This window comes from Triturus cristatus, chromosome 7 (assembly GCF_964204655.1).
Source record: "Triturus cristatus chromosome 7, aTriCri1.1, whole genome shotgun sequence".
NCBI lineage: Eukaryota > Metazoa > Chordata > Amphibia > Caudata > Salamandridae > Triturus > Triturus cristatus.
This window is the reverse complement of record NC_140590.1, coordinates 1,360,741,850-1,360,768,168: the sequence shown is the minus strand read 5'-3', so window position 1 is coordinate 1,360,768,168 and position 26,319 is coordinate 1,360,741,850. Positions and strand designations below refer to the sequence as shown.

Below are 26,319 nucleotides of genomic sequence, written 5' to 3'. Positions count from 1 at the left end.
AGAGAATCACCTTCCGTCTCCTCACCCACGCTCACAAAGCCCTACACAACCAAGGACCAGGATACCTCAACAGCCGTCTCAACTTCTACGCTCCCAAACGCCAGCTTCGATCGACCACCCACGCCCTCGCCACCGTCCCCCGTATCCGAAGAGCCACCACAGGGGGACGGACGGTCCTTCTCCTACCTCGCCGCCAAGACATGGAACTCCCTCCCGACCCACCTCCGCCTGACCCAGGACCACCTCACTTTCAGGAAGCAGCTCAAAACCTGGCTGTTCGAGCAGTAGCGGACCCCCCTCCCCCAGCGCCTTGAGACCCTCTGGGTGAGTAGTGCGCTATATAAATGCATTGATTGATTGATTGCATTGATTCTACTAATCACACCACTCCCCCACGTCTGCCCAGAACTAGGGTATCAATTAATGACCTGACCGAGTTACACAGGCTCTGTGATGTATGGAGGACCCTACACCACCCCACTAACACCGGTATACTTTCTACTCATGCCCACACAAGCATTACTCCAGAATCGACATGGTCTTTGCTGGGAGGTCTTTTGCAGAAAGTGTAGAAATAGATGTGTGTCCCAGGATTGTCTTTAGCCATACTCCAATTCTATTTTCATTTGGCCCTACTGAGACTAGAGCTAGCTGTTCTAAGTTTTCCATTTCCTCGTCATCTCTTGTATAACGACAACTATAGAAGACATGAATCAGGGTTACTTAGGGAGGTTTTTGCCACCAATGCAGGTACAGCGTCACCTCCAGTACTCTGGGATACAATGAAGGCATATTTATATATATAACAGATGGCAGCAAGGCACGCTAAAAGTATAACTCTACAATAGAAGTATTGGGAAAGTGTAGGTCAAACTTTAGCGCATCATATTTCTGACAGTCTAAATGTGCTATCCGAGCCATCAAAGGTATGGAAGGTTCGGTCTATACCAGGGGTACTCATAGTACGGCCCGCGGGCCGCCAGCGGCCCGGCAAGCCTTTCTTGGCGGCCCGCGGACCTTTCAGACATCGAACCGGTGTTTTTTGGTTTTTTTAACAGTGTCAGCAAACACAGACTGCTCTGTGGAGGCCCGGGGATACAAGCGATAGTCCGAGTGGAGCTGCTGGGGCGCTAAGAGGTGAAATACAACAAAGCCTCGTTATCATGCAAATGGTCTCTTAAAGACCTGTGAAGTACTCGGGTGGGGCTGTGTGTGTGCCCTGAAAGGGAAGCTGCCTCAACTGCTACACAAGCGGAGGGGGCGGGGGGGGGGGGGAGAGGAGACAAAAAATGACAAGAGAACAGCAGGGTGTGAGAGTCGGGTAAGGGGACAGAGGATGAGAGAGGGCAGTAGGGAGAGACAGAAACAGACAGAGACAGATAGAGATAGAGACTAACAGAGACAGGGACAGCCAGAGACAGATAGGCAGAGACAGGGACAGACAGATAAGAGGCAGAGACAGACAGAGAGGCAAAGAGACAGACGGAGAGGGAGGGCGACAGAGAGAGAGGGAGACGGAGAGAGAGAGGGAGACAGGGAGAGAGAGGGAGACGGGGAGAGGGAGGGAGATGGGGAGGGAGGGAGAGACACAGAGATGGAGGGAGAGAGACAGAGAGGGAGAGAGACGGATAGAAGGAGAGAGGGAGGGAGATGGAGGAGGGAGGGAGACGGAGGGAGAGGGAGGGAGACGGAGGAGGGAGGGAGAGGGAGGGAGACGGAGGAGGGAGACGGAGGAGGGAGGGAGACGGAGGAGGGAGACGGAGGAGGGAGGGAGACGGAGGAGGGAGGGAGACGGAGGAGGGAGGGAGGGAGATAGAGAGAGGGAGAAAGAGAGATATGTGTATGCCGGGTCCGGTGGCTCAGTGGACGAAGGCGTCCCCTGCAGGGACATGTGTTCCACCTCATGGTCACTGTTTTTTTTGTTGCTCTAGCCCTGCCTCCTCCCCCAATGACCCCGCATCCAAGGTGCGGCCCTCGGCCACAAACCACACTGTAAATTTGGCCCCCAAGAGAAAGTTTGTGAGTACCCCTGGTCTATACGAACTTCAAATCTATTATGGAGCAGTTCTCTCTGTTCTATGAGGAGTCATGCAGCCAGCCTCAAGTAATTGTCCAATCTGGGCTTGTGGAGTATATTTGGCGGTACAGTTTGCCCCGTTTAGGGTTAAATCAGGTAGGCGAGATGCTGGCTGAGTTCTCTATGGGCGAGATTCAGGCTGCTCTGGTTGCTCCCCTTCAGGCAAGGCTGCAGACGAGGATACTATACCCTTGGAGTTTTATCAATTATTCAAAAATATAGTAGCTTGTGAATTTTTAAAGGTGATTCAACATATCTACAAAAGGGGGTGGTTCTTGATACTTGGAATACAACTAATAATGTGGCATTTTTAAAGAAAGGTAGGCCAGCTGAGGACATGGGGTATTACCGACCTATTTCTTTGCCGCTGACCGCGGCCCCCGCTGGTGGCCAATCGGCGGTCGGCGCCTTAGTGCCCCCGGGGCACCGGTCACCCCTCCACACCCCCTCCCACTGGGGGGGGCGGGGACGCAGACCGGAGCCCCCCTCCTCGGGCTGGCCGGAAGTGATGCGCAATGCGTGTCACTTCCTGGCCTGGTGTGAGGGGGAGGCTATTTAGCCTTCCCCCACCCTCCTGGCGACCTCTTTGTCGCCCACCTCGCCATTGGTCGTTGTCCTCGCTTCGTCGCTGCGATCCTGGCCCCGCCGTCATCTTACTGTAGCACAGGAACAACGGTGAGTCTTGCTGCACCCACTCCGCCCCGGCCCTGTCCCTGGGCAGTACCAGGTCGACAGGGCCCTGTGGCGCGGATGGCCACGGGCGGAGGGGGCGCAAGATTAGGGCGAGGGTGGCGACCTTAGAGGGCGGTGACGCGGTCCGCCGGCAGCACTGATCAGCGTAGCAGGGGAAAAATCGCCCCGATTGCTAAAGCACCTGATTAGCGCGCGAAAAGTAGCGGGATCGATGCCCGCACCCCCATTTATTCTCCCCGGGATCGATGCCCGCACCCCCGGCGCCTCGAAGAGCCGGTCGATGCTAGCCCAAAGAGTCCTGCCTTCCCCACATCCACGGGCCCTTCCGATCACATCCAAAGTGGCGGGAGATGACCCTAAGCTACTTCTCTGTCGCTCGGGTCCAGGACAGAGCCTCCCCTCCTGCTGAGAGAGGTCCCCAGTGGACACGGGCATCAGTTAGTCCCTGGAGCCCTCCAGCGTGGCATCCACTCACTTCCAGCCACTTGGGTACACCTTCGACCAGACCCCCGGCTTGAGCGCCGAGATGTAGTTGATGGGCTCCTTAAGACACACAGCGCCCAGACCCCCCCCCCCGCGGCGGGAATCAGTGAGGTACACAGCGGCTCCCGCGCTGCTCCAGATCCGCTCGCGGTGTCGGCAGGATGCACTCCGAGATAGCAGGATAACCTCTACTCTCACTACACATTGGGCTCCCAGGACTCCTCTGCACCATCAGGCGAACACTACTCCCGGCGCATGGTCTCCGGTGCGCCACTGCCTCCCGACCCCACTCCACTCCAAGATAACACGATAACCTCTTCGATTCACAGGAAGACCGAGAGGGGTGGGGCAGTCACCGGTATGTGCGTTGGAAAAGCAGCGTATTCCCCCCCTACCCTTCCTCGGCGCGGAAGACCCGTCAGACTGTCGCAGCTGCGCTGCGGGGCTCGGCATTTCTACGTTTCCAGGCTGCGCCTCAAAACGACTCGCTCCTTCCTCCCAGAACGCCCAATTCCTTCTTGCATTCTCTACCGAACAGGACCGCATCTCGGAAAATTTCTGCCGTACTTCTGCTCGTCAGGAACAGGGACTGCTCTAGTAGACGGCATCCCTCGCAGGCCACCGCATCATCTTGCTAGCAACTTGGCTTGCCGCTGCAGTGGCACGGTAAGCACAGCTCGGTCTCCAGAACTCGGGGACTTCAGGGGTGTATGTATCGGGGGTATTTGGGAACGTGCCGTGGGTAGCGGGTGTTATAACGTCTCTAAACACTTTCCCGCTGAAGCATGCAGCAGATGAGCAAACTCCCTCTCTGAGTAGTTCTGCCTCCTGAGAGGTTCACTGATCTCTGCCGTATACAGATAGCACTTCCAAGTAAACAGCACCCTTGTGTTATTGGCATATGGAATAGCTGGGGTCCGTTCCGAGATTCACAGCGCTCATCATATGTGTGTATTTTGATCTATGTACATGGATCCTTTTAATGAAGTCCTCCGAATTTAGGAAGAAGCGAAGAAGGACTCGTCTGTGATGTATTGCTACAAAAGTTAGTCGTGGAAACATAGGCTACCAGGGTTCGAGTCTCGAGGTCGCCTCCACAGCTGTGATTCGGGGCAAATTACTTCATCTCCCCGTGCTTCAATCTAAATGTAAATACGGTACTATGCAAAGCGCTCCAATACCTTCGAGTCGAGTTCGCGCTATATAAACATGCACAATAAGAACCCTTCTGTTAGCGCAGGTTGCGAACCTCTTAGACGCGCCCACACCCTGTGATCGTGGGCAAATCACTTATTCTCCCAGTGCCTGGATGGATAAGGTAACTACGGGGCTGTTTAAGGCGTTCCACACCCTCAGGTGAACTCACACCGATGGAAAGTTGTAGGGATGGGGTGCCTAGGCTAGACTGCCGATTTTGGTGCTGGAAACCAGGGTTCAATCATCTCGGGTCGCGTCCACATCCTCTGATTCCGGACAAATCATTTAAGCTCCCCATGGCTAAATGCGTATTGTAAATACGGTGCACGTGTATAGCGCTCCAATACCGTCGGGTCGAGCTCGCGCTATATAAATTTGCAGCAATTTTAGCAGCCTTTCAAAGGGGTGCACCTATCGTCCAATGGAGAGTTCATTGGTTTGGGAGTGCAGTTAGCATGGGATTTGAACTAGCAGGTCAGGAAGAAAGCCGAAGGGTTGGGCCTCTGCTGGACTGCCGATTTTGGTGCTGGTAACCAGAGTTCGGACATCTGGGGTCGCGTCCACATCCTGTGATTCTGGCCAAATCACTTAATCTCCCCGTGCCTGAATGCGTAATGTAAATACGGTGCTTATGTAAAGCGCTCCAATACCTTCGGGTCGAGTTCGCGCTATATAAATAGGCAACAATTTTCACAACCTTTCAAAGAGGTGCAGTTCTCGTCCAAGGGAAAGTTCGCTTGGGGGGGGCATGCAGTGGGCTGCGTGCGGCAGGCGCAATGGACCTGGCACTGGGATCTTGTAGTATGGTACGAATCTTGTAAGCTCCCCGTGCTTGAATGTGTAATGTAAATAAGGTGCTCATGTAAAGCGCTCCAACACCTTCAGGTCGAGTTCGCGCTATATAATTATGCAACATGTATTGCTGGCTTCCTATAAGGCAGATAAATGATACAAGTGCATGCATTGTTCACATACGCGATTACGGGCATTAATAAACCCCCGCACCTCAATGGATAATCTGGTGCGGTGCTCGCGTGATCCGGTTCGGGGAGCGGGTAATGTAAATACGGTGCTCATGTAAAGTGCTCCAATGCCTTCCGGTCGAGTTCGCGCTATATAAATATGCATCATGTAATGGCAGGCTTCCTATAAGGCAGATACATGATACCAGTACATGCACTGTTCACATCACGCGATTACGGGTATTACTAATCCCCCCCCTGCACCTCAAAGGTTAATCTGGTGCGGTGCTCGCGTGACCTGGCACGTGTTCCGTGTTCTATGGTACGAATCTCTCACGCTCCCCGTGCCTGTATGTGTAACGTAAATACGGTGCTCATGTAAAGCGGTGCAATACCTTTGGCGTAGAGTTCGCGCTATACAAATATGCAACATGTATGTGCTGGCTTCCTATAAGGCAGATACTTGATACAAGTACAGGCATTGTTCACAAGATTTTGCTCCAATATCTTCGGGTCGAGTTCACGCTAGATAAATATGCAACATGTATTGGCTGGCTTCCTATAATGCAGACACATGATACAAGTGCATGTATTATTCACAAGAATTTGCTCGTGCCCACATTCGCGCGCATCAGGTGATTCCGGGCATTACGACCTGCACCCGAATGGGTTATTTGGTCGGTGCTTGTGTCCGGCGCTCTAATAATTTTGCGCGCATTACGGTTTGAGCTAATCACTAATCGACCGTGCCCGAATAGGTATGTAAATACGGGGCTCATGTACGGCACTCCAACACCTTCGGGCGGGTCACGCTGTGACTCTGGGCAGATCACTTAATCTCCCCGTGCCCGATTATGTATGTAAATACGGTGCTCATGAACTGCGCGCCAATACCTTCGGATTGAGTTTGCGCTGGGTTTGTGACGCTGGGTAAATCAATGAATATCGCCGTGCCCGAATTTGTATGCGAGCTGCTGGACCTGGTATGCCTGGGTTCCCGAGGGTCGCGGACCTGGCGGCTCATGATCTCACTCCCGTGCCCGAATAGGTGTGTAAATATGTTGCTCATGCACAGCACTGCTATACCTTCGGGTCGAGTTTGCGCGATATAAAGTGTTAGCTACAGCAAGGGTCGCGCATTCCGATCCTCCTCGTCTCCAACCTTTTGCTGAAAGGGGGCTTGGGTCGTTTGTCGTTGTTGTTGCACTCCCAAGTGCATCAGAATAGGGCCGGTATTTGCACCAAAGTTTCCGGTTGGTTCCCACAGACTTATCTGCCCCCTAGGTTATCCTCTAGGGGTTAGAACTTGAGACTAAGGGGGCATCGCCTGCTTCAGCGTCAAAAATAAGCGATAGCTACGTGGGGGTGGAGTTACCATGCAGGTCCTGCCACCACTGGGTTCCCCCCAGGCGATGGGATCAATTTAGGGGGACCACGAAGTCTACGGTCCTTGGGAAGCTTCCAGCGGTAGGGCATTCAGCTACAGATAAAGTATCAGCGTGTGGGTAACAGACATATGCTCTCCAGCAGCTCTGTGCCCTGGGAGCACTCGCGTTGCCCTAACTCTGAGGCCTACCTAGAAGGGGGCCGAGTAGCAAAACAAGTAAATAGGCTCCATAGGCGGGCCTCTACTTCAACGGTGCAGGAATTTGGCACCGCTGGGGATGCTCTGGGTTTGTAGAGGGGCGAAGTAGGACTTAGTCAATCCTCAATGCTTGAACTTTACTGACAGCGCGCAATGCTTAAGCCAGTCAGATTCCCGCAGCTGGTATGCCTAGGGGGTTTCATCACTGAGGGATCTGTAGGGGCATAATTCCCATAAGGAATAAGGGAGGGTGGGCAGGGGCAAGAGTCGCCCCTTGCCCATGGTCACGCGCTGGCAGCCAGGGGCACTCCTGTGCTCCAGGTTTAGCAATCAGAGGGGACTGTCCAAAGGTTAAATAAAACCCTTCTCGCCATAATAGCCTAAGCGGGCAGGCCCAGAATTGTGAAGGGGTAACCTTCCCGCATGGGGGGCGAATAGTTCTTGGCACATCTTCTCAGGCCCAACGGGTCCTTTATTTCAGCAGACCCTAGGATAGCGTCTCGGGCCTTGGGGACATAGATGGGGCCATCTACAACACCAGGAGCTATAGCTCACTGGTAAGTCTTGTGCCGTGGATATAAGGGATCTCACAGGGTTTGAGTCCCGCTAGCGCTGTCACGCGGTCATGAGGTGGCAGAATTTCAACTCTTCCTTTTGCAAGGGTGGTTCCCTTCCAGCTAGTTGCAGGAAGCCCTAGATAGGAGAGGTTGCAGGTAAGACTATACCGGGTTGGTGGGGGCCCTGGCTGCGACGGTGGGCCGCCTCCAGGGCTGTGGCGGAGTTACAGGGCGATCTGGAAGCAGGCCAGTACAAAGGGTACCTCTGCGCGGAACCATAGGGGGTGCCTGAGACAAAACCGAGGAGCCTCAAGGGAGGTCCCGGAAGCCGTGTCGGCGCCCCGCTAGTCCTGCAGGCGGTTGTGGGCCTGAACAACCGGGGGCTTGCTATGCGACGCTCCGCCCCGAGAGGGGGGGCGCGAGTAGAATTACCAACGGCACGTGATCGTAGAAAGAATCCCCTGGAGGGCAGCAACGGCGGGCATCGCTCCCGCGCTGCCCGGCTCATCAGGCGGGCAGGCGACCCAGTTGGTTGCCTGCCCTTGGATCGCCCGTAAGATAACCCACCCATTACATATTCTGGAATTATGTAATAAACCTGCAGCATTGTTACCCAACACCAACTGTCTTGTGTGTGTCATTTGGGTGACCTATTATGGGGGAGGGGGGACAGCGGGGTGCCCCTGGGGGTACTATGATCAACACAGATGCAAAATGGTTTGTTAAAATTTTAGCTATGCGCCTTGCCCCTTTACTTTCGATGCTGGGGGTGAATGTTTTGATTTGTTCTGCATTCCGTCCATCAATTGTGTGTGTCTTTTGCTTTCTCGCCCTATGTGCGTCGCGAATGCCCAGGCGCGGGTCCCGGGCTCACCAATGCCACTGGAATCAAGCTATCCTGGCTGAAGAGGGGTGGAACCCCGAAGCCGGTCTCTGGGCTTACTGTCCACGCTTCGGTGTGATCCCACTGGGTTTGTTATTAGCAGACTACCCGCCCAGCTTCCCTGCCAAGGTGACGCAGAAGGGCCAGTGTGCCCTCTCAGCCATGCTCGCTTCTCCCAGAGGATCTCTGTTGACTCTTCAATTCCCTCCGGGCTCTGCCCTCAGCCGAAGCTCTTCGGTAGTTTCCGGCCGCAGAGGCTCCTCCCTCTGGAGAGGACGAGGATTCGTCAACATTGGGAGCGGTGTCAGCCTGTGCAGCTGGAGAGCCTGGGAGAAGCCTCGAGCCGGGAAACGGTGGCACGAGAGCCCGGTGGGAGCGGAGTCCGGAACAGGGGGAGCCGGGCCCGGCGGACAGGAGATACCTTGCGCGGGTGGGAGACTGAAGCCGAGCGGAGCACATTTTTGAAGGGTGCAGAGCCCGAGCGGGGCAGCATGCTTAGGGCTGCGGGGAGCTGCATTGGAGTTTTGCACCGGCTCTGAGTCACTGTGAATTGTACACCGAGAGCGCCGAAATATGGATGCCGGCATGGAGAAGGAGTGCAGCGCCCTCGGGGGGCTCTTCCAAACCATCATCAGCGACATGAAGGTAGGAGAGGCTCCTGCGTGCATCGAGAGGGGTCGGTGGGGGGAAGGGCGCCTCTCCGGGGACAGGATGCATGGAAGTTCTCTTTGGAAGTGGCCCGCTCCGTGTCTGGACGAACACCCTCTCTCCACTTCCCCACACACACAGGAGCGGGTGTGCGGCATAGGGCCTATTAGCAAAGGTCCCTCTCTTGATGCGGGGCCCGTGGGCGCTGTAATTTAGAGGGAGACTGTCCTCGGTGGGTGGTGTGTTTGATTAGTTTCTTGAGGTGTGTGAGGTCAGGCCGTCTCTTCGGGGTTCAGAGTCTCCTGTGTGAGGGTTTCTAGAGAGCGGTGTCCTGTCAGAGGGACCCTTAAGGGTAGTGGTAGCCGGTTCCCGGAGGCTGATCTCTAGAGTTAGGGTCCTGGTAGTATAGGTTGTGACTTGTGATTGAGTGGAGTCTCCTGGGGCAGTTTTTGGGAGTAGTTATTCCTGGGGGAGTGAGTTGCTGGTAAGAGTCCATGGGCGAGATTTCTGGATGAGATCGCCTGGGGCATAGTTCCATGGAGGAGTGTGTATGGGGGTAGATTGTCTCCCACAGGGACAGTGTGGGGGTAGGACCCCCCCACGGATAAAGGTACCTGGGATTAATGTTCCTGAGTTAACATGGTGCTTGTGTGACCCTGGGCTCAACAGCGTTGAGTGTGCTGCAGGAGAGTATTAGGGGTACAGGGTCTCTGGGTGACAGTTTGTGTGGTGCAATGTTTCTATAAGAGTGCTTTAGAACGATGACTCCCGATGTCTCGGGTAGCAGAGTTTTATACCAGAGTATCTATGGGAAGAGGTGTGGTCTCTGAGTGGGCACAGTCTTCTGGAGGCGAGTATGTATGGGCAGAGGGCTCCAGCGGAAAGCTTGGCCTAGCATGGGTCTCTCAACTCTTTGGGAAATGGAGTCCTGGAAGAGAGTATCTGTGGGGAGGGGGTTCCAGGAGGAGGGTCTGGCCATGTGTGGGAACTGGAAATCCCTGTTGGTAGTTACCTGTAGGAAGGGATGAGAGGGAGAGGACTCCGTAAGGAGAATTTAGGATCGGTGGGTGAGGGGCTAGGAGGTCTGTGGACGAGGGGTCTCCTAGGCATCTCTAGAGGAGAGTTTGGGATTTGAAGGCCCATGTATGTCCAGTGAAAGAGTCCCTTACTTCCCTGCTCCTGTCTACCCCCTTCAACCACATGACGTGCTTCCCATGTTGCTCTGTCAGCCGCGCAGCCCCTTCCTGCAGTATCCCTCCCTCCTCTAGCATTCGTCCAGCTGTGAGAAGCCCCCTAGCTCAAACTCCTCTCTGGCTCCCGGCCCCCCTCTGGCTCTCATTTATATCCCTATGGTGTGCAGCGCTTCGTTGCTTTGTAGCTAGGATACCACTTTATAAGCCCCGTGCGTACGCGAGTCCGTGGGAGGACGGAGGAGGCTTGAAGACGCGCACCTGGAGGCGGAGGGCGCCTGATGGGTGGATCTTGTTCGGGGACCCATGGGTGGCAGAGGGTTAGAATTTCTCTGGAGTTTTTGGGGTCCTTTGGGAACTCTGGGTATCGAGATCAGTGCATTCTCACGAGTTTATAATCTCGGAGCTGGGTTTGAGTGACAGGCCGGCCTGACGTGATGGTAGAGGTACTGAGACAAGTCCTGGTTTAGAGTCGTGAGGTCGTGTATCTCCTTGGGGCGCGTCTGTCCTCACGGATAGAGAGGCCTTTGTTAGAATGGGCGGTTCAAGCCTGACTGTTTCTTCTGCATTTATATGTATGAACTGAGCCAGTTAGAAAGTCGGAGTTTATGTAATTGTTTGTGACCAAATCACGTGCTGTGGCTGCCCGCAGAGTTCACTCTGTCCAGCTGCGAGAGGGGGTCCTTGTTGTTGTGGCTGCACTCTGAGAGCACAGGCAGGACACCGCCACCCCGTACTGTCCTCGCCCCCTCCTCTGCGCCAGTTCTCCTTTCTCGGAGCTTCCCCGGATTCCAGGGCGAGATTTCTGCCTGGTTCTCCCCCCCCCCGGCTCAAGTTACACACCTGTACACCAAGCACAGCTGCTCCGGGCTGTGGCCGGGAGAGACTGTGTGTGAATACAGAACCCGCCTGCTGCTGCCGCACCCCTCCCGCGTGGGAGTGGCACTCAATCACCAGCCATCTTGGGGTGTCACTCGCCCTGTGCGGTTAGACCGTCGTATTGTAATAAATCAGTCTGGGGGAAACCCTTTGCTAGCGTGAAAGTTTGCCTCATACTGGCCGCCGCCTGAAATCAGGGGGTTCTCCAGTGGGCCATTAAATCATGCAACCCTGGCTCAAAAGAATCCCCGCGTGGCGTGGTGCCTGCTCAGTTCATAGTGACCACACCGTCATCCGCTTCAGTCAACACGCATACACAGACGTCACCCAATGATTACACTGACACTTTAGTTGTGGGTGAAGAACTGCTGCAGGTTTATTTCATACAACATAGTATGATAATAAAATTGGGTTATCTTACGGGCGATCCAGGGCAGGCAGCCCCTTGCTGCTCCGCCCGCCTGGTGAGCCAGCACACACGGTGGGTCGATGCCCGGCAGTGTGGCACATAATTATTTACAGATCATCCACTGGGTCACGTGATCTGTATCCTACTCCCGCCCCTTCCGACAGGGGCGGAGCGTGTTGTGGCACACCCCCGGTTGGTCAGGCCCCCCAACCGCCCGAAGGACTAACGGGGCGCCGTCGCGGTCTTCCCAGAACCCCCTTCGGCTCCTGGACCTTGGCTCGGGCACCCTTACTGTGCCGGACAGGGGTACCCTTACTGTACCGCCTGTCGCAGAGGTACCCTTACTGTACCCGTCTGCATCCAGATCGCCCTGTAACTCCGCCTGCAACGCAACAGAAAACATTAAAACATTCCAAAAAACGCGCTGTGCCTGACACGTGGGGTAAGTGGAAAGGGTGGGAAATCGCGTGTCCAGGCTGGAGCGGCGCGCAGGAAACAGAGGAGGAACTGGGCGAGAGGGCCTCCTAAGTAGGGGGGGCAAGCCGCGCCCCCCGCCCCCCAATGGCCCGTCTCCAGCTCCAACTATAGGGAGTAATACCTTAGTGGGTGTAGCCTCGCGCGCGAGGCAGCAAAGGGGGAGGCTCCGACGGGCGGCCACTAACAAGCTGCCCTGCTGATGTCCCACTGCTTGGGACGCGGGCAGCGGCAATCACAGTAACTTACCCATGTCCGCTGTCGAACTCACTCGTGCTTCAGTCGTCGTGGATTGAAGGATCGACAGCCTGTATGGCTATCTTTCAATAGTCTGTTTCTCATCTTCACGAAAAACGTCTAATAAAAACCAAGCACGAATAACATAAGAAAACGTTTGATGATTTATCCAGACTCATTTTGACATATTAAGAGGGCACAATCCTCCATCCCTCTGTATACCTGTATGAGTGAGTGTTTATCTTTGCCACAGCACTCTGGCGCACAGTACTTTCATGGAGAGGATGGCTGTAGCAACTGTGGTGTTCAAATTCTCACTCTGAGGCTCCGTGAATTTTTTTTTTCCGAAAAGCGCGACCCCTTTTACTCCATTTGCGTTTCTGACAGACCGCGCAGCTTCTGCAATAATCCATTTACCAATTATTCATTTTAAAGCTGGCATTAAAACTCATACTAAAGTCTGTACAGCATCAAATGTAAAATAGGTAAATATTCTTTGTCCTACTGTAATGTCTTTACTTTGCCCTGCTAGATCCGGGACAATGACACCTCAATCTATGATCTGTCTTACTCAAACTGTATGCATTTTGAAATTATTGTATATAATTTGCTAAGAGATTTCTGGTTGAAGGACTATCATTACAGTCAATCAGTAAAATAGCTCGTCGGGTCCATAAGGAACTTGCAGGCACATTGCCAACATATTCTCCTACCACATTTCTGTCAAGGTATTTTTATAAAAAAATTTTTAAAGACCTTTATTGTAGTGTTCCACAATACACAGCGTTAGCCTACAACCCCTCGGGCTGGCCGCGCAGTTTGTACACATGCATTTTGTCGTATATAACACAGCCCGGTGCCGTCAACCCGGGGGTACGGCGGCGGTATAAGGTGCAAGCGTCTCACAGTTTAGAGAAGGATAGTGCAGGACTCATTTTCTCTTGGTACAGCCATAAAACATAGGGATAATACCACAATGGCGCAAGGGCGACTAACGATTAACTGCCCCCCCCCAACTCCCCAAAACAGGGTCACCACGTTGAACACCGTAAATACCTCCGTACCGGTGAGGCGACCTCAGCACCCCACTCTATAGCACCTGGAGCAACAAGAGCGTTGGGATTCCTACACAGCTCCTGCTCCGTCCTGCGCGGTGGAAGGAGGCTCGCAAATGCCCCCCCCCCCTGAAATCATTCCAGTTGGACCACACTTCCACCCACTTCCGGGGGCACCCTCTCGCTACATATACAGTCTTTTCCTGCAGCATACACCAGTCCATATCACTCTGCCGGTCCGACAGTTTTGGTGGAATAGGGCTTCCCCAGAGTCTGGCAATGTTCCTTTTCGCTACCATTTGTGTCAAGGTATTTTTAAGATTATTTATGGCCTCCTTTGTGTGATCTTCTTGTCAGATACTTTTTTGTGCTTTCAGACTTGTCTTGATCACGCTTGACAGCCAGTGAGGTGAATATGCTATGTTATTGCGCCCACAGACCTCTGGTGCCAGTGCATTGGTAGACAGCCCCTTTGAGATTCACCCACCTAAATTAAACCCTAGTGAAAAAAGTCTTTAATGTTTTTCTACAATTCGACTTTTTACATGTGAATTGTAATGATTTAATTAATCAAACAATACAAAATATATATATATATACACCCACTTAAATGTGTACGCTTGCTTTGTAATTCCATATCCCGCTGGCTTCACCAGCTGTAGTGTCACTGTTTAATGATTTGATCAATATTAATTCTAGCCCAATGACAAATTCTCAGAAGTGCAATTTTGGCCATCAAGCGCGTGCAGTAAAGACCTTTAACAACCATGTATATAGTGCTGACATACATTGCGAGGTGTAGGATTAGAGCCGTGGATGCTTAGTTATTCCATACCCTGTGGCCTTTGGAGAGGGTTCTTTTAGTAGTGTGACTTGTCCTGGTGTGCACACTTACTAAAAAGGGATGCCACACTAACTCAGTTTGCCAATGCAGTTGTAAGATTTGTAGCTGCAGGCGTATCCACGCTGCTCTTGAGGCAAACCAAGCACAAGCAATAGCAGCAGGTACCTATGGGGCGGAGTTATGGGAACACAAGACGGCCAAGGGCGTGATAAGATCAGATAACTATATTCTACGTCGTCTCCATCTTGGCCCAGGGACCCCATTGGATGCACTTAGGTTTGAGCTGGGTCTTAACTCTGTCAATAAGAACATAACACTCTAACCCCTTTTATATTGGATAACAATATGGACCAGGCCTGAGCTGAGTAACTACCTGAAAATCGTGTGCGAACTATGGTCATATGCAGGGTCAGGCAAGCTACCTTGGTTCAACTGTTGCCCTTAAGCTGAATTCTATGGTCTGCTCAAATCTCTGGCCCAATCCTGAGCGCCTGATTCCAGGGAGTAGGCATCTGGTACCATAAGTTCTGTGACTACAGCATTACTCACCTTAATGAGAAATTGACGGCGCACCTTCAAGGATTTAAAATGCTTTGTGTTTTTAAGCCCTCTAAGACAACCTCTATCCAGGAAAAAAAAGAGCTCTATACATTATATTTGGAATAGGAACGTTGCCATTGAAATTACATGCTAGCTCTTGGACTTACGGGGAAAGTAGCCCATCCACATGCAGCTTCGAGTTGGGGGGGGATGACAAATTAATCACGCATTTTACGTTGCTTCGTTCTTTTACTTTGCAGATCAGAAGACATTATCTCGGCCTCCTCGTCATTACCCACAATTCCGTCTATTGTAAGGATGCATTGGCCTTACGCCTGTATACTGACTCTGACTTAATCTTTAACCAGATATATATATATACCACCAGACCGTTAATACTAGGTATATGGGCACATTTCCCCAATGTATCTTCCTTCCGGTCACATTTCTGCACTGTATGAACTGTTGAATCTGGCAGCTAGTACTTCTTATTTATATATTCAGCATTACTGCCCCTATGCGGTGGGAATCTTTCTCGAAATAACATTTGCTCCTTATTATTACTCTGTTTATATAAGGGGTCGTAGTAGTGTATGTCATTCCGCGTTGTTTGATCTCCTATAGCAATAGCACTTGTACTTTACTGTTACTGACTCTCAATGTCAGATTGCCTATGCCCCAATCTGACCAAGTATTAACTAAGAGCTTTTTCTATTGGTGGTCAGTATGTTAGGGTGGTTGCCTTATGAAAAGGCTATTCTTATGCACCTTGGTTTAATATTAGCACTTTATTATCTATCTTTATATTAGTAATCATTTAAAAAAAAAATAATGATCAGATTTATGAGTGTTTAGTATTATGAATTTTCCTTTGTGTATGATGATGTAATTATGTTTATATGCTGCTTCTGTGTAATTTTGAACTTTAATTTCTGATGTCTATTGTATGACCCACATTCGGTGATTGAAGCAATAATGATTGATACCCGGCGCCGGCGGCAGATTAACCCAGCACCATGTGACTCTGGGCAATAGCTTGCTTAATCTTCCCGACGCCCCACCAGCGCCTAAAGACCATTACGGGTGATTGTTCACGCTTTACAAATTTGGATTATTATTATTATAATGAATATTGATTGACTTTGAATCTCATGATTCCTTCAGGGTATGTTGTGCCATAAGATTACTTTTTAGGTCCCGCCTAGGCAACGCTTGCGCTGTCTCTGCGAGACATGCTTTTCTCAGGATATGGGTTTAAAAGCTCCGCCCATTTTCAAGGACTGCCCCTGTTACTTGTGTTGTTACTCAGAGCTTGTGAGCACTGTTTCTTTCTTTAACCTAGAGCAGTCAAGACCAGTGCTCATGGTTTACAGAGCTCTGTTGTAAACAGGGCTGTAAATCTTGTGCTTATCTTGCCATATTTGCTGTGCATTCAAAGACAGAGGTCTGTTTTGGCTGCAGCTGCCTCCTCCTCCCTCCTACTTTTGAAACGCACTGCCTGGCTTCACAGTCCCTGCATTCCTATGGCTACTGCTGACTCGATCTCAAGAGCATTTGTAATTAAATAGGTCTTGCAAGAGTTTGAGCTCTTGGCATTGCAAATGACAATGCCTTTTATTTATGTGTTTTGAAAACGCTCAAGTGGTGCCTAAACACTCACTTTGTACTTTTAGCCCTTGCTTATGGAAGCAAGGCTGGTAGTAAGAGGCGCAGTTACTGCCAGCCTTGCTTCTTGTACAATGCGAATAGCCCAAAGTCTCACAAACGAGAGACCTATTGCAATGCAAATGCTTGTTTAGGTCTGGTATTAGCAGTAAACAATATATAAAATGACAGCTTTCATGCAGCTCCTGGATGCCGATAAATAAATCATTGTGCTATATTAGAAGACTTGCAACTTATGAACTGGAAGTAACAAAATGTTCTTAGTGTCAAAATCAGTTGCCCACTTACCTCTCTAAATACAATACCAATCTGTGATCTGCATGTTCTGTGATGTGCAGGCTCATAAGCCCTCTATACTACTTTGACTCAAACTGTGACTGTGCAAAAACACAGAATTCTCCCAGAACTGAGTTTAACCACTAGAGTTATCTTACAGCTGTTATAATCCCCGTCAAACTTGGTGGGCACACAATGATCTCCGTCGCAGGTGTCTTAACCCTGCAAGATATTTTAAAATGCAGCGTCTTTGTGACCAGTAAGTAATCTAGAACAGATTTACTGTCACACATGCCCTTGTTGCCAATTTCTTTGCAGCAGATAAAAAAAAAGATATGTAAATCAAATGTCTGACTGTTTTTCACTCTCTGCTCCTCGTGACTCCATCACTTTTCCTCTGCCAAATCTTGACCCCGCCCCCCCGCCCCATATTCCAGCTCTGCCTGCAGTGGTGCCTCACCTGAGCTGTGCTTTGTGCTGTTTAATTTCTATTGCATAGATGGGATTCCGATTGTAGTGTGTTTTTGTTTGATCTACACGCCGAGCAGTTTTGGATCTACCGGGAATTGTTTGAACTCGATTCAACCCTCACACTGAATACAACCGAGCCAAACTGGCCTGCTCGCCTAGTGCTGCTTTGATACTGGTTCAACTCAAGGTGGTTGAATCGTGCTTTTCTGGTCTTTTTTTTTTTGAACTCTTAATTCCTGGTAGATGCAATTGCTTACTTTAAGAATCTGTGCATTTCTTATCAGGCAACACAACCCAAAGCACTTCAGACTCACTTGTAGGGTGTGACATGCCACTGTAGTGAGGACAAGACACTCCCCGAATACATTAAACCTAGCATATCGCCATACAACTAAAAGCCCTGCCTCACTAATACAACAGCAGCCTACGCCCCACTCTTAAGCCTTCACTTTACCCACTCGTCCTGTAACTGACCAGAAATAACAATTCGCCGCTCTTAACTCCATGTGCTTTTTCTTTCCCAGTACCATCCTTCTCCTAGCATCTTTCAGCGTTTCTCAACTCAGTGATCCCCTCTGCAAGCCTTGTTTGCCCATCCAGGAGCCTAGCCAACCCTCCTATCACCCTCATACCTATTCCTAAACACATCACCTGTGACCTTATCCATTTTTGAGACCAGACCTGTCCCCCACCTGCGGCAGTCATAGCACCCCTCCCACCCTAATCAAAGCCAGCCATCACCGTATGGAAAACAATTATCCCCTTTAAACCATGTCCTCAAAGGGCGGACATTGACACAGCAAGTCCCACAGGTGTGTGTGAAATGGAAGACACAAAAAGAGGAAGCCCCACACCCTATCATTCCCCCAAACTCAGTTGGTCACTTGGTAACGGCCTGTGCCAAGCTGCCCGAAGACCAGGGGAGGGGGTGTAGGTGGCATAGGAGTACTGGGTGAGGCCATCTCCCCAGGTGCTACATGGAGTGAACGTGAGGCCAAGTGAAACATTTCAGAGGGATAGGCAGGTGGTGTAAGTTAAATGTACTTTGCAGGGCAAAAGTTGGGGGGTACACGCGGGTAAATGGTGTCTGCTCACTATTTTCACATGGTAGACACTGTCCACCCTGCCACGAAGCTAGTCCCCATGAAATATGCTGAACTTGTCCCAGTGTAATTTTCAGACACCGGGACACGTTCAGCGCCTGATTGGGAACCTATAGCAGCCCTTGCAATTTTCTCGGGCCAGCTTCTGGGGAAGGACTGCCTGGCCACAGGAGGCTGGACATGCTTGCTTGTTGTTTTGCAAAACCGCCCCCCCAGTAACAAAACCGGTCCCCACCTCCACAAAACCGGCTCCCAGCCTCCCGGGAAAATGCCCGGTATGGCCAGTCCAGCCTTGGAAACTTTCAGCAGCACCTCCATATTGCCTGCTTTCCATTCCCAGCAGCAATTTGCAGGCAGGGAGGTTTTTCTGTATTTTCCCCTCCTGCAGGGCCAGAGATAAAGGCCGAAGTTAGGTTGCCATCAGGTCTCCTTTTGTTCCAAAATCTTCAATATCTTCCTGGCTGGGCACGGTCTGGAGCTTAACCATTAAATGCATATGCAATAGAGGGGAAAGGAAGGCACACAGCTTGTTATCAATTCTCAGGTATTTGAGAGAGACCTTTTTTTGACTTTATTCAGTCTCTGTATATAAAACATATGCATGCTCTGTGAGAATGTCCGATGTGCTGGTCTGTCCCAGTGTTTACACAAATAACAATTTAAATACCACTATTTCATTTCTGTTGTAGCTCTACTCACCCCAGTGGAGGGTGTCGGAGTGCTGTATTGGGCACACAAATATGTAGCAGGTTCCTTGACCCCAGAAGATATTTAAAAATGCTGACTTTGCAACCAATTAAGCTGAACAGATCTACTGCCATGCTTTTCCTTGTTGCTAATTTATTTGTGGCAGTTATAAAAATATATATATATGTGTTTTTAAAGTTGAGGCCCAGATTTTGCGGTGGGGTTGTGCCACTTTTTTGGCATAACCTGACACAAATTCTCAGTGTTAAATTTCGTAATGCGCTGAAATGTACTCACTAGAGACCTCTAAACATATGGGGCCATAATATGTATTGGGGCGCACTTTCCATGTTTGCGTCTGACTCACCTTAAAACCAGTGCGCAGGGGGAAAACAGAGAAAGTGTGCCCTATTAAATAGAATGCACTGCCCCCAGGGTAGCTGCGAACTCGTGCTGCCCCCAGGGCAGTGCATTCAAGTGAAATACGGAACGGCTTTAAAGCAGCCGCTCCTTGTTTACTGCGCAGGCAGCAACCCGCCTGCACTTTGAAGGGGGATTAAAGATCCCCTTGGAGGCGGGTGCAGTCAGTGACTGCACCCGCCTGCAAGGGGATGCCTGGGGGGTCCATAGGACACCCTTTGACCCCGGTAGAGGGCTGCTTTCAGGGGGCGCACTGACAGTGCGCCTCCTGACAGCTTCTTTGCCTCGGCGTCTGTAATAGGGTGCAGAGGCAAAGGGATTCCCTCATTTTGCATGAGGCAAGCCCCCATGCAAATGCGGGAACGCCCCCTGCAGATAGCGCTGGTGGTTTGTGTGCCTGCGCTATCGGTATTACAGAAGGGGCCCCACAAGCGTCTGCGGCATATTCTGTATAGAAAGTGCCCTGGGGATAGGCAAAGTGGACGCAACGCCTGTTGCACCCTGGAGGCACTCGCTCTAATAAGGCCCCTGAAGTTTTAATATCTGATGTCACGCGCCATGATGTCACTTGCGTACTGCCTAACTTAGTTAGTCCCCCCACTTCTTTTTATGGCTTGTGTCCTGCCTGGTACTTCTGCTGTATCACATGAATGTAAGGCCTCTCGGGGCCTCCTTCACAGCGGATTCTTGAGACTTGGAGAAAGCAACCAGCCCTGCCTTCTGAACTGCGGGAGCAATTCCTGGGTTTGTTCGTTTCAGGAAATGGGCGCTGCACGTTTTGTACAGCCAGGAAGGCCAAGCGAGGAGCACACTGCGAGCTGGGGGAAGCGCTGGTCAGGTGACCACGGAGGATCCCCACGTACTGACGAAGTCCAGGGGTGGGAGCAGCGCGCCGCTGACCTGGGAGCCCGGCGCAGGGCTGATTTACGAAGAGATTAGCCGTCGAGGTCTAAAGTTCACATACCTGTGAGCCGTCGAAGCGTAACCATCTCAGGCAGCAGCCCCAACGCCTTGCAAGAGACGCCAGAGTGGAGGGTCGTAGGAATATACGTTCACGTTTAATTTGTGTGAGGTTGGTTTATAGCAGCGTACACCAGCATGAGTGTAGCCTCTGTGACGAGGCTTTCAGTCAGCTTATATAAAATCCCTGGAAACAATGCGTATTTTTCTGTACACCTGTGGTATCGGAGCTAATGCCATGCGTCTGCTGCAGCCTCCTGGCAGCGTCCCTGCCGTTTCTAAGCGCTTGTTTATAGCCGGTGCTAACCGCACCAATGTAATGGTGCCGCTTCACCCACCTCGGAAGAGTGAAGGCCGAGTTACTCTTTCTGGGATTCAAACTCCCGACCTCTAGATAAGATCCGATATCATTACCGAGCGTGTAACTCGCTGCAGTAACTTGCCTGCTCAAACACTCTGACCTATTCATAAAGGTATATTGCCAGCAATTATAATGACTGCTCATAAAACCCTGCAGGCTAAGGAAGAGCGAATAGGCCTCGAGGCGGCGCCGACCTTTGGAAAAAAGTAGTGCCAACAAGACGCCCTGCCCCTCTATTGATGAATACATCGTCCTCATAGCGCATTGAGTCTTGCAACCCATTAGCTCGAATGTGTGGCATGCTTGAATGAGTGAATGTCGCTCCTCGTAGAGCTCACACGAATGGTGGAATGTGTCTCAGGATTTTAACCTATTCAGGTCTGGTCGGGGGTCTCGTTTTGGTACTGACGAAAGCCACCTGACCTTCGAAACATGTTGACCTCTGGATGGAGCCAGAAATAACGCCATTTTTCAATGGAGTCCCCCCCTGTTTTTTTTAAACATTGTCTGGGGTCCCTGTAATTAAAGCAATATTGGGGTTCCACCAGACAACTTTATTCCTCCATCTCTGGAAAACAAGTAGAGCTCCCTTGACAATCGAAGTTGAGCCCGTCCCAATAGAATAGGTATCGGGACGAGGACTCCACGGTGAAGCATGCCACTAGTTCCCCTAGTGGGTGAGAGTCCTTTAAAAATACCTAAGCGATGTCTTTCTAGCTTAGGGTAAGGGAGATTGGTCACTGTAGTGGACTCATTCTCTGTTGATTAGTTGATGTTTTGTAATGGGGGGCGGGAGCGACCCACTTTAAGTCTTCTCATTCCTTCCATTGATTACAGTTGTTCATAAAACACACCACCGACTGAAATATCTACATGCATTTGACTAACTTGAGTAATGAATATGTTACCTATTAATAGCCATTTTAGCTCTCACTGAAGGACGAATGGCTGAGTTGGCGATGTCTGCAGTCGCACATATGACCTGCAGGTCTTCATTTTGGGAGATCCCATTGAGCTATGGTCCATATGGTGGAGCACATGCGGTATTCTACTAATGTCTACAGCACAGATCCCTTACTTGCTTTCAGTGGGGACGCTCCATAGCGCTAGAAGGTAGATCCATCGAGTATCGCTTTTTTGCACTGGTTGAAAAGCTTGGTGTTAATTCTATAATTAAGCATAACTGACTCCTGAATAAAGACGTTTTTAAAACTCAGGACAAAACATTAATTTCCACACCACGCTTACCTCTTGCGATACTGGACTGTCTCCACAATATTCCTGAACCTCTTGCCATTCTGCATGGGAAAAAAAATATAGACTACTCGTAAACCTACACCGTTTTTGTGGCAGTACAAAATTATGTTGGGCTTATATTTGGAGGGGAAGTCTTGCATCTGCTCAAGGGACGTGCTTGTAAACAATACTACATTTGAATTAATCCGCTTTAAAGGGACAACATAATGGTACCACTGTTAGCCCATCCCTGTCTGTCATCTATGCTTAAATTTGTCAGTTGCTTTGGTTTGTCTTGGTGGGACAGTAAGAATCTTGGTGATTGGGTGGGAAACCCTTCAATAATTGGGGATTAATTGGTTAATCCCCAATTATTGTGGGTTGGGTAGCCCTCTACTGAGCCGCTCCCCGATCATTGGGGAATCGTGGACATATGTGCATGAGAAACTTTAGGAGTTAGGCTTTTTATTAAATAGCTGAACAGTGTTGCAAACAAGTTGTAGCTGTTTTCTGTTCAGTGTGTGCTTTTTTTTGTTTGATAAAAATACTTATAAAAATAGACTTTACAGAAGGGACTTTCAGCCAGCCCTCGGTCTGTTTAGTAGTCATTACATTTTAGGACTGCCCACCGCAGCTTACAAGATGCCAGTGGTTCAGTCCACTTGAATTCTTGGTTCTTTTCTCTTTGCCACAGTACTTTAAATGGAGGTGGTGGTGGTGGGGGGGGTGCAGGTACTCACCAAATTGAGCTGTGACTCAAGGGGCGGGGCGAGGAGGCGGTTTCGGGGTAGGGCGGGCTACTGGCAAACATTTATGGGAATCGGTGTGGTATGCAACTGGTGGTGCATAGTGTGGTAGCACACTGTCATTCAGAGATAACACATTTTCAATTGTCATTATCACTAAATTTGCACAGACTTAGTTTTATTGGCAAAAACTTTGCAGTGCACCAAGGATATTGTGTGCACACATTGAGTCCCAGCCAGTATGTCATGGGCCTGATGCAAGGAAGGAAATGGGCCACTTACCCCAGTTTGATTTTTAAAATACAGCAATAAGCTGGTTTCAATACAGCCCAGACCTCTGTGCCACTGCACCTGCTGCATTAATGGAAGTTAGACCCATGGCTTTAGAGAATATTTATCTTTTGTGCATCACTCAATAAAGTATCCTATTTAAATTCTTCCATGACACTTCAGAATAACAAAAGAGCTGCTTCATTTATCCTTTCTTATTCTCACATTTTAAATATTTGTACAGCTCATTCACAGGTATTTATGTTTGCAAACTTTCAAAAATGCTCTCATCCTGCAGTCAGGGAAAGGAAAGTAAACCTCAATCTCCATGCTAAAAGAATAAGCAGCAATTTGTCAGATTGTATCACCTCACATTCAACCTTTGTGGCAGGAGAATAAACATTTAAAGGCATCGTTTTTTTCTTTCATCTTCACTCCAGCGCAGTTATTTTTACAGCTAGAAACAAATGTAAACAAGCATTGGCATAGCCAATAGTTCTCGCCTTTGGGACCTTATAAGTGTTTAGCCATGCAACAGTTGCATAACTAAATACTTATAAGGTCCCAAAAGCGAGACCTATTGGCTATGCAAAGCGGCTGCGAAAGTGATCGCAATCAGGATTAAACATCAAAGCGGCCGTGAAAGTCATCGCGGTAAAGCGCGGCGCGCGTGCCCGCGCACATGCACTGTAGCTCTAGGCTGGCCTGGTAGCACTTTTTGAAGCCCTCTCAATAAGTCTCGCCAGACCAGCGCATGCGCTGGGTCAGGCGAGACCTAAAAAAAAAGATCTGCCTGACAATACTAGATTGTGCTCACTGAGCATCAGCATTGGCTTAGCTGAAAGCGGCGAGTCTAATTTACCCTTATGCCCGCCCCTTTGCAGCAGGCAGGGTCAGAAGGCCCCACAGCTGGGGATCTTGCAATAGCAGAGAGAGTGAGCACTGCACGGTCTTGCGCATATGCGGAGTCCACCAGGGTAGAGGCTGCCTCCGATCTCACCTGGGCTCCAGGGAGGCTGCTCAGGCCATCTCTCCCCAGCCCATTATGGGCTCAGTGTCCGAGCTTGGCAGGGGGCTAATGACTCGGGTGAAAGGCCCTATCAGACCCCATTGGCAGGCAGGCTAAGAGGTGAAAATGGCCCATCTCGTGTCCTGGGTCCTCAAGTGTGGCTGCATGGATGGAGAGCCCAACTGCAGGAATCTGATTCTTGCTTCCTGGGACCCGGATGGCACTGGATGCAGGAATGCGGTCCTGGGACCCCTGCCTGGCACTGGAGGGAAGCCTGCTACTCAGGTGCTGCTCCTGGCTGGCTCCTTTTCGACGATCCTCGATGCTGTATGGCAAAGAAGGAAGGGAAAGCCATTGTAAGCTGCATATTTAAAGGGCTTCCATTCCTTCCTGCCACACAACTACGGGGAAGTGACGTCGCACGTTTTGCTGATGGCAAGATGATGTTCACTGCCAGTGCGAGATGCTAATAATGTGAGCATGCACTGCAAAGTAGAAATGCTGTGCATGCTCTCATGATGACCATTTCTTTGGGAAATCCGAACATGCTGCAGTGAGTGTCCGGAAGAGGTTCCGGTACTCAGAGAGGGAACAAAAGAAGAGCTGGTACTCAGTACCGGCCCATTTAAAGCACTGCTTTGCCAGCATTCTGCCCATGCACAATGTCATCACACGCAGAGAAATTATTCCCTTTCAGAGCCAGGATCTTGTGGGCCAGTGTGGGCTTTTTGTATTTTTGTCCTTTTCATTTATTTTACTCTTTCTGGTGGCCCGGCAGCACTTGAGCCACTGCTAGCGGACCCTTGCTGCTATTTGCAGAGTGTTGAATCCTTTGCACGCTGTTTGCTGTTGTTATGTTTTAAAATAGGTTTTTGACCCATTCCAACATGCCCACTCTATGTTCTCATGCATGTGCACGCACACACAAGTGCGGTCTGCCAACTTAGCAATTTTTTTCCAACTTTATTAATAGAAAAATTCAAAGACATCAGCCTGTGTGTGTACATGGATGCGCAAGCGGCGGTTCTATTATTGTTTTTCTACAGTTTCATACAAAGACTTTAAAAAACACAACCACCGTTTCATGCATGTGATATGGACTCACATGCTTCTGATGTTTGTTGGTTGAGCCTATTAGACAGCACATGTTCTGTCTGTTGAGAGGCATATTGTGTGTTACCATGAATATAGAGGGGCTTGGAGCCCACTTATTGATTACCATTGGTTGGCTTTCCTTGTCCTTCTCATTTGCCTGCTTCTTATTTGTGTCTCAGCTTGTCACTCTTGTTTGCATTGCCCCTTTGCATGTGTTTTTGCCTTGTGCCTGGTGTTGGGGAACTACTTTCTTTTTGTTTACACACTAACAGAGTGCATGTATTTGCTAAACATCTCCCTCATGCATTTTTAGGTCTCGCCTGGCGATAGCAGCGCATGCGCTGCTCTCACCATGCGAAAGCCTTTTGCGATCGATTCTCGGAAGGCTTTGCATGCACGCGTAGGGATGGACAAAGATGGCTGCTCTCGCCTTTTTGTCCAAACCTAACGGCATGCGCGTGGACGTACGGACAGTGGACAGTCCGACGCCATCTTTATTCCAAGCTTTCCATTGTCATGGCAGCTGAGCTTCTTATCAGAAGCTTCGTCACGCTGCCTGGTTTTTATAGCGCAAAATTCACTCGAGGGTATCAGAGCGCTTTACATGAACACCAGTTGCGCTACACAAGGCTGTAACTTTTCTTGGCCAGGACATAGGGGTCTGGAGGGTCCACCGTGATGGCAACAAGATGTGTGACAAAGTGTCCAGCAAAGAGTATCCCAATGACCACATAGGCTGAAAACGTCCATCTGGTTTGTTGTGTTTTTCTGCTGTTTACATAGTATGGCAGGCGCATTAGTCTTCCTTGTTTTCTTTGCAGAGTTCGCAGTTCTTAAGCACTACTTTTGCAACTACGGAAACAGCTTCTCACTTTAGTTTTTCCGGTCGCTTACAATCCCCCCTCGGTCCTAGCGCACAGAATCTTCACAGCACGTGACTGACCAGGCCTCGCCGTAGTATGTTACCCGATGTCCCCATGGCACCGGGGACATTGTTCTCCTCGCTTGGATGTAGTTCAGCAACCAAATGCATTCTGGGACTTGTATTCCTCGTTCACGTCCGTGGAACTAACGCACCAGAACGCAGAAAAGCCCAGGCCTGAAGTACAGCATTTTTGGTCACCTGGGTCCTTTTGCCAAACACACTTTTATCATCCCCAAGTTCGACCTTAGGTCAGGGAGAGAATTCTCGAGGGGAGCTCAGGCAAAAGCAGAGTTGTCACATGACTCCTGCAGCTAAAAATATTTGAAAATCACGACGTGAATTGTGCTACATAAAATAACATTTTTAAATGACTGTATAATTT

General features: G+C 50.2%; 1 protein-coding gene across 4 annotated transcripts in view; it reads left to right on the top strand.

The window, feature by feature from the left end:
• The first annotated feature begins 8,697 nt into the window (after positions 1–8,697).
• LOC146812060 (protein MTSS 1-like) overlaps positions 8,698–26,319 on the top strand; it is a 509,468-nt gene continuing 491,846 nt past the window's right edge. For 2 of the 4 annotated variants that reach the window (XM_085619068.1, XM_085619067.1), the window contains exon 1: positions 8,698–9,082. In XM_085619068.1, coding sequence (XP_085475194.1) covers positions 9,011–9,082 — 72 coding nt within the window. In that variant the 5' untranslated portion in view covers positions 8,698–9,010. The remainder of the gene's footprint in view (positions 9,083–26,319) is intronic. The other 2 variants (XM_085619069.1, XM_085619070.1) reach the window with 2 other exon arrangements.